This window comes from Panthera leo, chromosome D4 (assembly GCF_018350215.1).
Source record: "Panthera leo isolate Ple1 chromosome D4, P.leo_Ple1_pat1.1, whole genome shotgun sequence".
Lineage (NCBI taxonomy): Eukaryota > Metazoa > Chordata > Mammalia > Carnivora > Felidae > Panthera > Panthera leo.
The window spans coordinates 10457215-10475284 of NC_056691.1; the positions used below are offsets into that span (position 1 = coordinate 10457215).

An 18070-nucleotide genomic window follows, 5' to 3' on the forward strand; every position below is an offset into this window, starting at 1 on the left:
AGGCCGCCTTCACCCTCAACCTTCCCTTTATCACCACATCCAGGTCCACCCGGGCCTGTCCTTCCACCTCCCTCCCTTCTTCCTGGCCTGGCTGCTACCACCCAGCCTGGGTAGAACCAGCAGCGTAGGATCCTGACCACCCTCTTGTTCCGCCACGCGCCTCGCGCGCACTGCTACAGAGCAACAGCCCGGCCCCTGGAGTCCCGGTGGCATTCCGGCTCAAACGCACTGAGCAAAGCTAAAACACTCCCCTCTGCTCAGGAAACGCGGCCCACCCTGTTTAGCCACATATTCTAGGCCACCCACAAGCTGGCACATCGTATTTCCTCTCCACCTGTATTTCCCAACATGCCCGGGGTCCCTGTGGAGGTGAGGACTGCAGCCCAGTCACTGGGATGCTGAGAGTGGGCGTCTCTCATTCTCCCGACAGCACTTTGTACCTGATGCTCTCTTACCTGGAACGCTCCTTCCTCCCCCTTCACAGGGTCAAGCCCTCCATCACCCTCTCTCCTGAGCCTTCCCTGACCTCTCTGAATAAAAATGACGTTCCTTTCTCTGTGACTCACACAGCCCTCTTACCTCTTGGACTCTCTTACAGGATCTGTAGTAAGACAAGGTGCCAGGTAATTCCTGGGACCGTCTAAGACTCCCTTCTAGTCTGTGAGTATTCTGAGGGCACGAAACCATTCAAATCAACTCTCTCTCCTCACATTTACTACACACTGCTTTTGTGTATTTGGAGTGCCTAATATTTGTTCATGGACTAAAGCAGAAGACGTGGTTAAATGACTGCACATAATTAACGTATACAGGCATAGCACAGTATTTTCAATGTGGCTGACAAAGAAAGATGTTGACAACATATGATTAAATAAGAAAAGCAGATAAAATTCTACATATGTGATTCTATTAAAATACATATAAATACACACATCTGGAAGCTATGCAGATGTTAACTTTTCCCTGTGCTTGCCATTTTTTAGAGTGACTATTAACTGTGTTCAAAATCAATCTTTCTTTCGTTTTCTTTTTCTTTCTTTCTTTCTTTCCTTCCTCCCTCCCTCCCCTCTCTTTCTTTCTTTCTTTCCTTCCTTCCTCCCTCCCCCCTCTTTCTTTCTTTCTTTCTTTCTCCTTTTCTTTCTTTTTCTTTCTTTCCTTCCTTCCTTCCTCCCTCCCCCCCCCCCTTTCTTTCTTTCTTTCTTTCTTTCTTTCTTTCTTTCTTTCTTTCTTTCCTTCCTTCCTCCCTCCCTCCCCCCCCTCTTTCTTTCTTTCTTTCTTTCCTTCCTTCCTCCCTCCCTCCCCCCCCTTTCTTTCTTTCTTTCTTTCTTTCCTTCCTCCCTCCCCCCTCTCTTTTTTTCTTTCTTTCTTTCTTTCTTTCTTTCTTTCTTTCTTTCTCTTTCTTTCTTTCTTTTTCTTTCCTTCCTTCCTTCCTCCCTCCCCCCCCTCTTTCTTTCTTTCTTTCTTTCTTTCTTTCTTTCTTTCCTTCCTTTCTCCCTCCCTCCCCCCCCACTTTCTTTCTTTCTTTCTTTCTTTCTTTCTTTCTTTCTTTCTTTCTTTCTTTCTTTCTTTCTTTCCTTTCTTTCCTTATTTATGAGACACACAGCATGAGTGGGCAGAGGAGTAGAGAGACAGAAAGACCCAACTCAAAGCAGGCTCCAGGCTACGAGCTGTCAGCACAAAGCCCGATGTGGGGCTCCAACTCAAGAACCGTGAGATCGTGACCTGAGCTAAAGTCGGACACTCAAGTGACGGAGCCACCCAGGCGTCCCTGTTCAAAATCACTTTAAGAAAAGAGTAAGAAAATTCTTTGCCTAGCAATTTGTTTCTAGAAATTTTATCCTAAGGAGGTACAAAAAGATACAGAAGGATGTTTACGGTCTGCATGAGTAAAACAGTGAAGAGGCAGATACCGCAGTATGCCGATAAGAAACCAGTGAAATAAGTTGTGGTATGTTGACGCAAAGGAATTCCAGGCAGCCATTAAAAATGTTGGTGCCGAGGGGCACCTGGGTGGCGCAGTCGGTTAAGCGTCCAACTTCAGCCAGGTCACGATCTCGCGGTCCGTGAGTTCGAGCCCCGCGTCAGGCTCTGGGCTGATGGCTCGGAGCCTGGAGCCTGTTTCCGATTCTGTGTCTCCCTCTCTCTCTGCCCCTCCCCCGTTCATGCTCTGTCTCTCTCTGTCCCAAAAATAAATAAAAAACGTTGGAAAAAAAAAAAAAACAAAAAAAACGTTGGTGCCGAGGGGCACCTGGGTGGCTCAGTAGGTTGAGCACCTGACTCTTGGTTTCGGCTCAGGTCATGATCTCATGGTTTGTAGGTTCGAGCCCCACATCGGGCCCTGTGCTGACAGTGCGGAGCCTGTTTGGGATTCTCTCTCCCTTCTCTCTCTGCCCCCCCCCCCCCCCACCTCACGTAAACTTAAAACAATTTTAAAAAATGTTGACGTGGGTGGACATTTATTAGCACAGAAAGATAAGCATAACGTATTAGCGAAGTTTTTTTTTTTTTAACTTTATTTATTTTATTTTGAGAGAGAGCACAAGTGAGGAAGGGGCAAGGAGAGAAGCAGACAGAGAATCCCAAGCAGGTTCTACTCTGTCAGTGCTGAGCCCAATGCGGGGCTTGAGCCCACAAACTGTGAGATCATGACCTGAGCTGAAGAGTTGAACGTTTAACCAACTGAGCCACCCAGGTGCCCCAGTGTGTTAGTGAGTTTTAAAAATAAGTTATTAAATTGTTCAGAGAAAATAAACTTATTTTGGTGAATGATTATATGTATACATATTAGAAGAAGTCTGGAAGGATCTAGAATAAACCTGCTTAACACTTCTTTTCCAAGGCCAAAGAATTATAGGTTGTTATGTTTTCTTCATTGTGTTTATTTCCTAAATTATGTATTGTAAACCTAACTTACTAATACAAATAAAAAACTTAAATCTACCCACAATGTGCTATGGTAAGAATCTGATCACAACTTTCTCTCTCTTAAAGCTCTGAAATCCCTTAGATCCTTAGAAGAAAAGACATTTAAATACTGATTGTATTCTAAGTCAATTAGGAAAAAAAGAACCATGATAGATTCTACAACTGTTCTCTTCAAACTCCACTGTTGATACCAATCATCTGGGATATCTGTTAAAATGCAGGTTCCCAAGCACCTGCTGCTGTGACATCATTCTGCAGAACTGGGATGGGGCCCAGTGGTGGGCATTTCTGACATCTCCACGGTGCTGTCCCAAGAGACTCTGATGCAGGTGGCCCACTTTCCAAAGTACTGGTTTAAAACAATGACCCCCTAATAAAAAAAAGTGGAGGGAGGCAAAATAGTTACAGTGGGGCATTACCACCTCAATTTTAACTGTCATTCATCCAAGCTAAGAATTCTGAAAGCCAGGGACATTCGTTGACTTCGGAGCTGGACCAGAACCCACGTTTCCTAATTCTGTCCGTGAATCAACAGCACCAGTGCCCTCTGCTAGCTCTGCGGGCATGGGGCCTCCCTCGGGGACTCCACAAACCCACCTTCCTCCCCTGCATACACAGGCAACACTGAATGCAGCCCTCCAAATCATACTTAGTGCCCTTTTGACCTAATGTGCTCCCCCAACGTCAAACAGGAAACGACTAGAGTGCCTCTGACTTACTTTAAGTGAAGTAAACAACGCAGGGCCTTTGCCTCGGTCCCTCCTTCTCCAACCCCACTCATCACTGCTGCGAAATTACTGCAGTCACCTCTCCCACGTCTCAGCAGTTATAATCCCCGAGTGCCAGCACACTCTTCCTGGACAAACACTCACTAAGCACGCTCCTATTTAAGAACCAGTGAGGACTTTTACAATGCAAATACACCAACAGTTTTTTATCATTACTGAAACCACAAGCACATACAAAATTAGACGCCAGTAGAACAAATCCTTGCGTGCCCATTAAGGGCTTCAACAACCATGGGAGCTACCTGGCCTCACCTAGACTCCTCCACCCACACTCAGGATTACTGGGATGCAAAAACTAGAGGGCTTACCACTCTCGTCCATAACTATTTTAGTATACGTTCCTAAAATAAAGGGCTCTTAAAAATAATTACGGCAGGGGCGCCTGGGTGGCGCAGTCGGTTAAGCGTCCGACTTCAGCCAGGTCACGATCTCGCGGTCCGTGAGTTCGAGCCCCGCGTCAGGCTCTGGGCTGATGGCTCGGAGCCTGGAGCCTGTTTCCGATTCTGTGTCTCCCTCTCTCTCTGCCCCTCCCCCGTTCATGCTCTGTCTCTCTCTGTCCCAAAAATAAATAAAAAACGTTGAAAAAAAAAAAAATTACGGCATTAAAACTTTCAAATCTAAAAAATTTTAAATAAAAGCTTATTGCAGGGGCATCTGGTTGGCTCAGTCAGTTAAGTGTTGGACTTCGGCTCAGGTCATGATCTCACCGTTCATGGGTTCGAGCCCTGTGTCGGGCTCTGTGCTGACAGCTCAGAGCCTGGAGCCTGCTTCGGATTCTGTGTCTCCCTCTGTCTCTGCCCCTCCCTCACTCTCACTCTCAAAAATAAATAAACATTAAAAAAAATTTTGGGGGCGCCTGGGTGGCGCAGTCAGTTAAGCGTCCGACTTCAGCCAGGTCACGATCTCGCGGTCCGTGAGTTCGAGCCCCGCATCAGGTTCTGGGCTGATGGCTCGGAGCCTGGAGCCTGTTTCCGATTCTGTGTCTCCCTCTCTCTCTGCCCCTCCCCCGTTCATGCTCTGTCTCTCTCTGTCCCAAAAATAAATAAAAAACGTTGAAAAAAAAATTTAAAAAAAAATTTTTTTTAAAAAGATTATTGCATATTTGCTCAGTATTCAAATTTCTCTGATGGTCTCTCAAAAAACTTTTGTAAGGTATTTGAATTCGAATCTTTGTCATAAATTTCCACTGGCTACTCTGGTTTTTAAGTTTTTGGATCCATAGATTTCTTTCTTCTTTTTAACCACATCTTTCAAAAAATACTTGTAACGTGAGGTATAATTTCAATAGAAGAAAATGCACCACCGTGTAGTCTGACGAGTTTCGGTACATGCATACACCTGCGTAACCACTTTCCTCAGGAAGATACAGGACATTCCTAACAATGGAGAAAATCCACGCTGCCCATGTCGGCCTTTGTGGATAGTCCGCCCACCAGAGACCATCGCTCCTTCTCACCAGAGCTCAGATGTGTAGACAAGGGCTTCAGAGAACTTCTCCCGTGCAGGGCCAAGCCCTCAGGTGGGCATGTGAGGGTCCTTTGTAATGAACGGGCAGCTTCATCTTGCCTGTGGGAGTTCTACTGCTCAACTATTCCTACCCTCTAGGTGTTCACAGTGCTCGTGTGATGTCATCACTCCCACCTCTGTGCCCTTCTTTACTAGACTATTCTACAGGCCTGGAATTTCAGCGACCTTCACCACCTGAACCCTGACCATACACCTTTCAAGGCTCGCCAGGATTCTATTTCTAGAGCCTCTTTCCTCTGGTGCTATCCCACAGAGATCTCTTTTCTCCCTCAATGTCCTGCAGCGCTCGACCGTCCAGACCAAAGTATGCCCGTCCTCTGTTTTACACGTGTCTCGTCCACGAGCACGCCAGCTCCTGGTTCCATGCTATACTCTTAGCTGCTGTCCCCTTCAGGGCTGAGAACAATGCTGGGGAAAGGAAAGCCTTCAGCAAGTGCCTGTATCATTTGATGGGAAGTCACGGGGGTTCTGTTCAGACTAATCAGCAAGGCAAAGAACAACATTAAATGCTAAACTAGTTCTCATTTGCTGAAACCGGAAGGAATGTGTCACTTTTATGGCCAGAAAATGCTTTTCAGAGAGGGCTGAAACTCTGGCTGCTCTTGAATGACCCATAAACAACTGTCCGAACTTGATAAGGACCCATGGTAGTCAGAGGGCACACACAAGGACAGGCGCACCAGCACAAGGCTGACAAATGACTACTGTGTTCAAGTACAACGCAGGAGAGATGCAGCCAAGAAAACCAAAATACAGAGAACAAAAGTCAACGGCCTCAACCCTGGCTACACTTCAGAATCACCAAAGTTGTGGATGGGGCTTTAAAAAATACAGATACGATGAGGGGTGCCTGGGTGGCTCAGTCGGTGAAGCGTCTGACTTCGGCTCAGGTCATGATCTCACGGTTCATGGGTTCAAGCCCCATGTCAGGCTCTGCACTGACAGCTCAGACCCTGGAGCCTGCTTCAGATTCTCCGTCTCCCTCTCTCTCTCTGCCTCTCCCCCGCTTGTATGCTCTCTCACTGTCTCAAAAATACATATTTAAAAATAAATAAGTAAAAAATACACAATGAACTATCTGTAGGTGGGCCCAAGTATTTATTAGTACCTTTTAAAAGCTCCTCAAGTGATTCTAATGTGCGGCCAGGATTGAGAACCACTGAATTAAATTAATGGGTACAAAACCTGAATGCTGAGGGGCACCTGGCTGGCTCAATCCACACAGCATACAACTCATCTCAGGGTCATGAGTTCAAGCCCCACCTTGGGCATAGAGCTTAAACTTAATAAAAACAAACTTGACTGCTGAACACAAGAGTTTAGACTTTCCTCTGGTTAATTTAGTCCATCAAGTTGGACCATGTGAATTCTTAGGAATTAGTGGAGTTTACTTAATAGTTCTGGACCGTTAATCGTAGAAGTCCATGACTACCAGTAAATGCTACCCCAACAACATGGGCAAAACGACAGGAGTAACCACAAAACACCTGCAGAATTCCAGCACTGGGGCCTAGATGCTCAAAACTCCCACCAGGTGGCAATGGTTCCTACAGGAGGCACCCCTGGAGAGTTAGGGACCAGGCGGGAGGCAGCTGAGCTTCAGTCTTTAACTCATAATGACCATCAAGGCCAATAATGCATGAACCTCAGTTGATGATTTGACCAGAAGAGTGGTAACTGAAACACAGTGAGTCACAGAAATCTCAGGGTTCTGAAAAACAACAACACCTGGAAGCATTAATTCTAATTCTAAAGTACATGTAGCATTTAATATATGGATAATTCCACTAGCTAAGGCAAACTATAATGAAAACTAAGTCACATTATTAAAGAGAAAACTTTTTGCATGTTCCTGACTTGAGAATGTTTAGAAAGTAACATTTAGAAATGCTGAAAGCAAACTATTTTAAAAGAGAAATCTTTTAATGAAAAACAGAGCTGGAGGAGTGTTTTTTTTTTTTTTTTTTTAAACAAGATCACCCTCTCCAGTTTCCTCCGTGACATTTCTCCATCTAGAATTTATATTAGTTCTTGGCACATAGCAATGTGTATATTTGTTAGACAACTGATTTTAAAGAATAAAATTGATTTAAAAAATTGCTGTTAAAATATTCCAATTCTTCTGCATGCCAACCAACATTTTCATTTACAATGCCAAGAGCGTTCTGAAAATGCAACTGTGAACACTGTGGCCAGGTATTAAACATGTTATTTTGCTAAAATTTCAGCTAAACATTCTGATTTGAGCTTATTTGTCAGGAAGAAGGCCTGAAATGTCTGAATCATTATGGAGGCCATGCCATCATCTAGGTATTTTCCCCAAGTAAAACAAAGAATTCAAAGGGATCTGAATATATCTAGTTTTTCCATAAAGAAAGAAGCTTGAACACAAATTTACCCTTTTCAGCCCACATACTGGTTTGGGGAAATTAGTAGAAATTATTCATGAAGGATCACCTGGGTTTTTGTTTGTTTTTTTGTTTGTTTTTGTATATACTACTTTTGGGGGAAGGTATGTATCTTTGATAGAGGAAAAAGGGCAATCCTGTTCTGAATGAGGCTCAATATTCGGAACCCTGCCTAAAGACCAATGTATGTGGCTACCAACAAAGTCAACTTGAACTGGAGAGCTTCAAGGATCAGAGCTGCTTAATAATTTCTAGGGCCATTTTAATATCTCCCTTCCAGACAGCTGTCATGAATATATCTAAAACTGGGTACTTAAAATGCTAGAGTGGAGGAAAAATCGGATTCTCCTTCACCACAAGCCCACCCACATTTAATTACACACCATGCCAAGACTTGACCCAGAAAACCCACACTGACAGGCTGCAGTGACTAAACTTGGGTTAAGCATGTGTGTGCTTCTAGATACAGCCAAGGACTTCATCTCCCCCAGCCACAGACGACTTGACTGCAGCTGAACCCTTGGAGCACCTATTTGCACATTATTTGGTGGCTAACACGCAGCGCCATAGGCGATCATTCATATTTCTGGCATACAGATCTTGGCTTCCCAACTGGACTGCGAGTTCTTCAAGGCAAAGACCACTTTACATCATTTGAGTGCAAGTTCTTTAAGGCATAGACCACTTTACACACTTTGCATAGAGCTGGCAATGAATGGATGGCTATCAACCGACCTGAACAGACAAGGGGACAGGGCAGGCTGTAAGCATCTTTACTGAGATATTAATAACTAGCCGCTCGGAGGAAGTATGAACTAGTAGCTAGTAGCTACTAGTAGCTCGGAGGAAGAATGAACAGCTGTGACGACTGTCCAATATCAACAAATTCGCTTCATCGTTTATGACTGAACACCCAAGAACTCACTTCAGGTCTCAAAAACTATCTATCTGCATGCTTGAGCCAGCAATGAACTGCGTATTTTAGGATTCAGAATATAGGCTAAAATACACTTGTGTCTGTTTCAGGAGTTCCTTGTCCATTCCACCAGCACCCGTTCAAAATAATAAAGCATCAGTTTAAGAGGGTAAGATTTTCAAACACGTGTCAGCTGAAGGGTTCACAAAGGTGGTGGTCAGATTTTAAACCTTTATAAACGATTTTCCTTAGGGCTGGAGTACTTAAGCGCCAGGTTTGTAACAGATGTCCCAGACCTGCAGTTTCAATTTTTCTGAGCGTCAGCTACCTCTTTTGAGGATCTGAGGAAAATTACGCAGTTTCTTCACAAAAATTCCTAACACAAAACAGTTCATGAAGCAATGGCCCCCAGATTAAGAGGCCTTGCTCTAAGGCTGTTTATTCTAACATTTCCCTGAAACAGGGCCTGGGTGGCCACCACAAGGCAGTTGGGTGGTGCTGGTGGGAGGCAGCAGGAAACCCATGAATTTTAGAAAAAAAGTTTCCCAGCTGAATCTGACGGGCAGCCCGGCGAAGAGGTTCGTTAAGAGAATAATTCTGCTCAAAGGGCATCAAGCGAGAGAAACCGAATCCAAACTTCTCATGACACCGGAGGGCATGGCAGCCTCCTGGCTTCCTCTCTCAACCGATACTTCCAAGGTCGCGAGCGGCCACTTCCGGGTCAGCTCTTCGGACTTCCGGGTCAGCAGGACCTTCCCTCCATCATGCCATCAGACACCCCAGGGTTTCAGAAGCATTTTGTCTGGATTACATGACGCTCTGGTAACATTTATTTTAAAAAACTGCGATTAAAAAAAACCCCAAGACCTAGGACAAGTAGATGGTGTATTATTTGAGCTAAGATGAAACCAACTAGAAATAGTTACTTCTGTGACGACTTTATTTCCCCGATTTTGCTTTGGCTCAGATCTCTTCTACAAAATTACTTTCACAGTTATGGGAATGATTTCAAGTTCATACTTTTTTTTTTTTTTTAACCCAAGATAACCAAGAGTTCAAATACGAAACTTCTTTCAAAAGCAGTTCTCCCCCTACCCAACTCGTGTGCATGTGCTGTCTCTCAAAAATGAATAAACATTAAAAAATTTTTTTTGAAGCAGTTCTTCTAAGAGTTGAGTTTTCTGTGAATCGCGGCAGGCAGTTAAGTTCCGCTGTTAGAGTTTTGTTTGTATTTGTTCAGAGACAAAATATGAAGTACATGAAACTCACACTACCAGCAATCAAAAAGGACTTTATAGATATACGCACCACGATGTTCACTGTAGCACTATCAACAGCAGCTAAATTATGCAAACAGCCCAAGGGTCCATCAACTGATGACTGGATAAAGGAGATGTGGCTTATGTACAGAACGTAGTATTATTCAGCCATAAAAAGAATGAGATCGTGCCATTTGCAGCAACGTGGATGGAGCTAGAGGGTATAATGCTAAGTGAAGTAAGTCAGAGAAACACAAATACCATATGATTTCACTCACACGTGGAATTTAGGGAACAAAACAAATGAACAAACAAAATAAGAGACAGACCAAAAAAACCCAGACTCTTAAATATAGAAAACAGATGGTTCCCAAAGGGGAGGTGGGTGGGAGGACGGTGAAATATGTGAAGCAAATGAAAAATACACTTACTGGGGCACCTGGGTAGCTCAGTCAGTTAAGCATCGGCTCTTGATTTCAGCATAGGTCATGATCTCATGGTTTGTGAGACTGAGCCCTGCACCAGGCTCTGTGCGGACAGCACGGATTCTGCTTGGGATTCTCTGTCTCCCTCTCTCTCTCTCTCTGGCCCCTTCCCTGCTCACTCTCTCTCTCTCAAAAATATAATACATAAACATTAAAAAAATACACTTATCATGAAGAGCACTGAAAAATGTATTGAATTGTTGAATCACTATATTGTAAAACTGAAATTACTTTAACACTATATGTTAAGTACACTGGAATTAAAATTTTCAAAAAGACACATTGAGGAAAAAAAGTGCTTTACAGAACATCTTTGGTCATCAACAGATTGCGGCTGCGTCAAAATTATGACAAGGTCTCTTGAATCCTAGAAGAACGTTGGTGACCTTCTATGTGAAAAATAGAGTATGTACAATTCAACTTTTGTTATGAAATTACATCTCTAAAATACAGAGCCACACATATACACACCTGTATACACCAACCACACAAGGGGTTACCCCAAGAGAGCACAAGGAGACTTTCCCTTTTTATTTTGTGCTCTTCCTGAACTGTTAATTTGTTACGAGCACATATTTCAGTTATAACTTTAAAAAACTGAATCGAGGTGTTGGGCATTATGGTGCTACAAAAAAGAATGTTCATTCACTGTGAAAAAGTGATGCCCTCCAATCTCCAACCTAGAAAAATGGAGAAGTCTCTGGACTGCGCACGAATACACAAAATTCAATTTAGGCTTTAGCTTTTACGCAGACTCTGAATGACTCAGAATTGAACACTTATTCTGTTTGTTTTGTGTTTTCCCATTGTTACCGGTATCTTTATCTTGATACAACTGTTTGTTGGGGAGGCATAATAATTGAGGGAAGAAGGTGACGGCCAGAATTATGAAGACAAAAACTTGGATTAGAAACAAAAGGCCATTTGTACAATTTGCATTTCGGCCACTTGTTCTATATCTACACTTCCATTTCTGGAACTACTAAAACAGCAATGACAGCCAGCATTTATTGATCATTTACACTCTGTGCTGCAGACTATTCCAAAAGCTTTCCTCCTATTGACTCATTAAATCTTCATTTCAACCCCACGAAGGAACAAAGACAAATTGTCCTAGTGGCCGAGAAAAGAATCTGAACCCAGAATGTCCGGCTTCAGAGCCAAACTTAACTTTTTTTCTTTTTTTAAAAAATTTTTTTTAACGTTTATTCATTTTTGAGACAGAGAGAGACAGAGCATGAACGGGGGAGGGTCAGAGAGAGAGGGAGACACAGAATCTGAAACAGGCTCCAGGCTCCAAGCCAACAGCACAGAGCCCGACGCGGGGCTGGTACTCACGGACCGTGAGATCATGACCTGAGCCGAAGTCGGACACTCAACCGACTGAGCCACCCAGGTGCCCCAAACTTAACTTCTTAAAATAAAGTACTAGGTTCATGTAAGGCATCATTTCTATGCTCTTTTGGTGATGTCAAACTCAAATTCCACATTGTTTTCACTGGGGGAAAAAAATGCCTATGCTCTACATGAAATGTATCCTAGACTGGGCGTGAACAATATTCTGTATCCTACAGAGCCCGCGGTAAGTCCCAGTGATTCTGACACGCCTTCACTCTTCACAGCCTGCAAGTGCTGAAAAGCTCTACTGTAACAAGCTACTTTAATTTTCAGTCCATACAACAATAACGAGTAACAGAAGCTTAATGCTCTGGGTGAGTCCCTAATCGGACTCCTTCTTCACTAGAACTTTAGAATACAAATGTGCTGTGAATTACAGAAATACATTATTTTTAAATGTTTTTTAACATTTAATTTATTTTTGAGAGACAGACAGAGATGGAGTGTAAGCAGGAGAGGGGCAGAGAGGGAGACACGGAATCCAAAGCAGGCTCCAGGACCTGAGCTGTCAGCACAGAGCCTAAAGCGGGGCTCGAACTCATGAAGTACGACATCACAACCTAAGCCCAAGTCGGATGCTCAGCCAACTGAGCCACCAGGCGCCCCCAGAAACACTTTAAATTTGCTCTTGTGTGCTGGGAGGGGGCTGCCACTATGACCAAATAAGTGTTATTAACAATATTCATACTTTTGTTCAAATGCTGTAGGTCTCCTGTATTTTAGCTGATTAAATCGGTGTTCATTTGCGGGGTCAGATCTAAACAGGGATGTCAAAACCTTCTCCCTGTTCCTGATGCTCACGGTGTCAGGCGGGTGACTGCAAGGGTACAACTCAATATTTTTGGCAGGAATGTGAAATAGAAACCCCAGTTTGGGGAGGAGGGAGGAAGCTGGCAGGAAAATGTTCTTATAATGGATGATGCATTGTACCATCTGTGTCTGGAGGTGTTTAAGAGTTTTATTTTGACTTCACATCTGACATCATGATTTTTAAAAAGAAGTAGAAACAAACATATTATTAGTTACTTAAGACTGCTTCAGTCCACGTATCATTTTAATCCTATTTACTCTAAAATGACCCCTCTGTACATTTACTAGGCTTGATTCTAAAAGGCAAAAACCCCACACATCAGCTGTCATTGCCATGTTCATTTTTTTTCTTCTGTGATAAGCTATCTCTTCCATAGAACGTTTACTAGAAACTAACATTAATTCAGGTTTGAGAGTGAAAACCTAGGAACACATAAAAGTAATCTATTTCAGCCTATTTTAATCATTACTCTTTTGACTGTAAAGGGAAACAAAGAATTAAAAATTTTTGTTAATGGTTTACTTACAATTCAGTCTATAATACATGTTTTCATATCAAATTAAATGCACACCATACAATCCATTTGAAGCATTAACATTCATTTTACCTGAAGCATTAGTCAGAGAGTGTGGGTTTTTTTAAATTTCTTTTTGAATGTTTTATTTCTTTTTGAGAGAGAGAGAGAGAGACACACACACACACACACACACACACACACACACACACACACACACATAGTGTGAGCAAGGGAGAGGCAGAGAGAGAGAGGGAGACCCAGAATCTGAAGCAGGCTCCAGGCTCTGAGCGGTCAGCACAGAGCCCGATGCGGGGCTTGAACCCACAAAATGCATGATCATGACCTAAGCTGAAGCTGGACACTCTATCGACTGAGCTACCCAGGCGTCCCAAGAGTGTGTTTTTAGTAGCTTTCCAAACCTCAAATACAGTTCAGTGTGTCAACAAAAGAAGCCACACGGGACACACACGATTAGCACCATCACCAATGACAATAAAGGCTTATCCCGGGCTCACCGTGTGCCCGCAGTGAATACAGAGGCAGCCTTACAGGATGGGTGCCCTTCTGTTCCCATTTTACAAATAGAGGGTAAAGAAGGGTGACTCTGTCTCCCCAGATCATGTTGGTGTGAGAGAGCTGGAAAACCAGGAACAGAACCCTGTCCTACGATGATAAGATGCACAATTAGAGACACATGGCAAAGGGAAGTCCTTCTAACGAGGCCTGCTGGGAAATACTGTATGTCCTAAAACTTTCTGGGGTAATTTCTCAATTAGTTTCAATTTAAAGAAAAGCTGGGGTGAGCAGGAATCCCCCTGAAGAGAGGAGGGGAAAGACAAAAATGTAAGCACCTATCAAAATGAACCACGGGAAAGGCTCTCTTCTCTGAGTTCGGGCTGCGGACGCCCTTATCAGAGCGGCCTTTCTGGACCACCCCATTTCCGATAGCTACCCCCCACCCACCCCCCGGCCCCAACCATCTCCACTCGCTATCCCTATAACTGGAGTTCTTTTCTTCATAGCATGGATCATCACCTGACATCCTTCAGATCTACTGTTTATTGCCTGTGCCCTCAACAGGAAAGTAAGCATTGTGATGACAGAAGCCTCTAACTGTGCTTGGAATGGAGTAGGAATTCAATCATTACCTCCTGAATTAGCAAGTGAATTCATGGAATCGCTCTCCCTTGGTAGAAGTTTTTAAGCTTTTTTTTTTTTAATGTTTGTTTATTTGAGAGAGAGAGAGAACACGCATGCGCGTGATTGGGAGGTGGGGGAGGGGGGAGGAGACAGAGAGAGGGAGACCCAGAATCCCAAGCAGGCTCCAGACTCTGAGCTGTCAGCACAGAGCCCGATGTGCAGCTCAAACCCACAAACACGAGATCATGACCTGAGCCAAAGTGGGACACTTAACCGACAGCCACCTAGGCGCTCCATACCTTAGTAAAAGTTTTAATGAGAAACATTTTATGCCAGTATGTGTCACTGATCACATACAGGTAACTATGATTACAAACTGTGGGACTTTTTCAGGCTGTCCTGTATAAAATGAGCAAGTAACTAGAAGATGTCGTAGCAAACCGGTGCATCCCAGAAGACAGCCACTAGGCCAGCCAACGCTGGCTTGCTTTTCTGCTCCCGGCCACAGTCGTCAGCCAGAGGCCAGTGAAACCATCAGACAACGAGAATCAGCAGAGCTGTTTCTGGGTTTTGATTCTTGCTGCTTATGGGTGTTCCTGCTACGCACTACCATTCTAAAGCTCTCTCCACGGTTCCAAAAACATGGTTCCAGCAATTAAAAAGACCCATACCTCCTGGAAGTACATTATTATTCCCACCCTCCCTCCTCCCTCCTCCCTGGCTGCCTCAGAAACCCACCTACCTGTGACTTTACCCAGACTCATTCTTGGGAAGTCAGGGTTCCTCAGTTCCTCCGTACTTGCGGACTTCATGACTGAGTTGATCGAGGACAGGGTGCTAATGAGCTGCGAGTTCAGAGAGCCGATCTGCGAGTGCGGCTCCCCAAAAGCCTCTGCCAGCTCGCTGTAGTTCTCAGCCAGCAGTGTCTGCTGCTCAGCCAGCAACTTCTGGACCCGCTCAATGTAGTGATCCAAGCCGGTCACCATTCCAGCGGGAGCCTGGGGCAGGGGGCTCTCCGCGAACTCGCCAACAGGCCCATCTCCTACGCCGACGCTCCTCCTGCTGGCTGCCAGCCCCAGAGTCAACTGCGGAGGGCCACAGGCGATGGTCCTCATTCTGAGACCAACGAGATAATTGTCATTAATATTTATCTGCCCCACGCCTGACTCTCTGGTCTTCACGGCCGACGGCCTGTCAAACCCAGAAGTGCCAGAGAGCACGGTTCCAACTCCGATGGACCGTGTGTTGGTGGAGGAATTGACATCCTTCACGCGGCCTTCTCCTACGGCCACCGTCCGCATCTCCACGGTCTGAGTGCTGGTCTGCTTGTCCAAAGTGCTGAGGGAAGTGCTGGTGCAGGATTCCGCGAGGGTAACCACCTCGGTGTTGGTGCCCCGGTCCACCTGCTCCCAAACCGCGCTGGTGTGCCGGCTCGCGGTACGAGGCACCGCCATGACAGCAGCCTCCACCTGGCCAGCGGCCTCCGTGTTCACGCTCCGGGACGTGAGCTCCTTCGGGGGGCAGACAGTCACATCAACGGAACAATCCCCGCAGCCAATGGATCGCACTTCTTTGAGATTCAGGTTGGTCTTGAGGAGCGACAGATCGTGCACGGACTCCTCCGTGTTGCTGCCCGTTTCGCAGACGCTGATTTCCACACCCACGCTCTGGTCGCACGTCTCCACGGACCTCCCGGTACCCTGCTCGTGCGTTTCCACCCTCTCCTTGACAATCCACCAACTCATGGGCAGCTCGGGCCCCACGAGCCTGCTCTCACAACGGGGCCGGCAGGACACGCCCAGGCTGTGCATCTGCACGGCGCTCCCGACACAGGCATCCGCCAGGTCCACGTGATGGCCAGCCGTCTGGTCCCTGGTGGCCACCACCGCCTCCACCATCTTGCTGAGAACCAGCGGCTGGGCCGTCACGGCTTTGTCCGCCTTCTTCCTCGACCCCGCGGCCTGCAGCTCTTGCTTGAGTCTAGTCATCTCGCGGTCATGGGTGGTTTCTTTCAGTTGCACTTCCAGGCGGTAGATCTTCTCCTTCAAGGCCTCTATGGTCTGCTGCTGCAGCTCTATTTCCTTGTCCGCTTCCGTGGTCACGCCAAGCATGGCCTCTGTCACGCCGACCCCACAGTTCCTCGACTCGGTGGCCGTCCCGACGGCGGCGTCCTTCCGGGACGCGGAGCCCCTGCGGTACACCACCACGCGGTCCATGGTCTCGTCGGCACCCACAGCCACGGACCGGCACTCCCCGTCCTCCCGGGGCCCCGAGGAGGCCTCGCAGCTGCCGTCCTGGATCTTCCGCTCCAGGGCCTGCATGTCTGCCGCGAGCTGCCGGAACTCCCTGACGCTCTGCGCGCTCTGTTCCACGCGTTGCACCTCGTCCTCCTCGTAGTCGATGTACAGTTCACCTCCGCCGCTACTGCGCCGGGCCCTGGAGAGCCGCTCCAGCTGCGACGCGCTCCCCGCACTGTAGGACCGCTTCCTCACACCGCACGCGTCGTTCTGGGCTGTCGCTCTCTGGTGTTTCAGCTGCGAGGCCAACTGTCTCTTCTCCTCTTGCAAGACGGAGATCTTCACCTGGAGCACGGGGATGGTTCGCACCTGCTCCTCGAGCTCCTTCAGGCGCTTCAGGGCAATGGCCATCTGCTCGCGGATGTGCTGCAGGTGCATGGGGCTCACGTTGGTCACTGGCGTGGAGATCCCCGAGCTCAGGGGGCTGTGGCGGATGGAGCTCCCCATGGGCGACGTGGTGGCCACGGCTGGGGCATAGCCGCTGTACTCGCCGTTGCCTTGGTATCCATTCTGAAGCTGGTGCGCGGCAGGATTGTGGTTTCCGGAACCCATGAAGGAGGAGAGCGAGCTCGTGGAGCCCATGCCTCCAAAACTGGCCAGCCTGGGCCTGCGGAACTCACCCGGGGCCACCTGCATGGTGACTCTCTCCTGTTCCAGTCTCCTCCGGGTCTCCATCAGCGTCTTGGTGACATGAAGGTTGTGCTTTGGGAGTTGAGGGGAGGGCGGTGGCAGCTGTCGACTTTCTGGGACGGTAAGGAAAGGGGGTGAGGTCTCTGGAGGGGCAGGGGGCCTTGGGATGGGAGTCGACGTAACGTGGCTTCTGGCTAGCAGGAAGTGAGGACACTGCCTGTTGTCATCACTGTTGGAGGACGAGAGGGATTCCGTGGAAGTCCACACAGCCTGCTGACCAGGCACGGCCCTGCTTTCCGGGCATGGCACCGACGGCTTCCGCCTCTTCTGGATGTTGAGTTTCTTGATGGTGTTTCCTTTCTGTATGTCGTCCACGTACTTGAGGAAGTCTAAGTCCAGCTGATAACCATAGGGGGTCTCCACAAAGTAAGGATCTTTCTGTTCCTTGTCAGGATCTCCGTTCAGAACATCATCTGTTTTTCCTAGGAGAGCGAGAAGGGAGTATTATAATGCCATGTGATACACTCAGTGATAAAAACCAATATCTGTATATTCGGCAGTGTGGCAGACTAGTGTGATTTCAGAGTTGACGGACTTCTGTCTGTTCTGATCCTGGATCTACAACCTGACAGTTGGGTGAGTAAGTGAGTATACCCCTGGGAACTTCAGCTTCTCCCTGAGTAAAAATGGAAACAAGTATATTTACCTCATAAGGTTGGTAAAGAATGTAATGAGACTGTGGTTTTAAGGATCCCAGGGTATATGAAGTCCTTACCAACTACTTTTATTTTTGGAAAGAACATATTGAAAAGACTTGTGTTTTCAGGGAGATCATTTCTTTTGTTGTCTACAGGCCACTGAGGTATAGAGAACAGTCCTTAAGCCTCCTATTTTCGGGGTGCCTGCGTGGCCCAGTTGGTTAAGCGTCTGACTTCGGTTCAGGCCCTGATCTCACGGCTTGTGAGTTTG

At 46.4% G+C, this 18070-nt stretch overlaps 1 protein-coding gene across 2 annotated transcripts in view; it reads right to left on the reverse strand.

Annotated features, from left to right (window-relative positions):
* Positions 1-18070, reverse strand: part of KANK1 (KN motif and ankyrin repeat domains 1) — a 211079-nt gene that overhangs the window by 16008 nt on the left and 177001 nt on the right. For both annotated transcript variants that reach the window (XM_042912049.1, XM_042912047.1), the window contains exon 4: positions 14917-17583. In XM_042912049.1, coding sequence (XP_042767983.1) covers positions 14917-17583 — 2667 coding nt within the window. The remainder of the gene's footprint in view (positions 1-14916; positions 17584-18070) is intronic.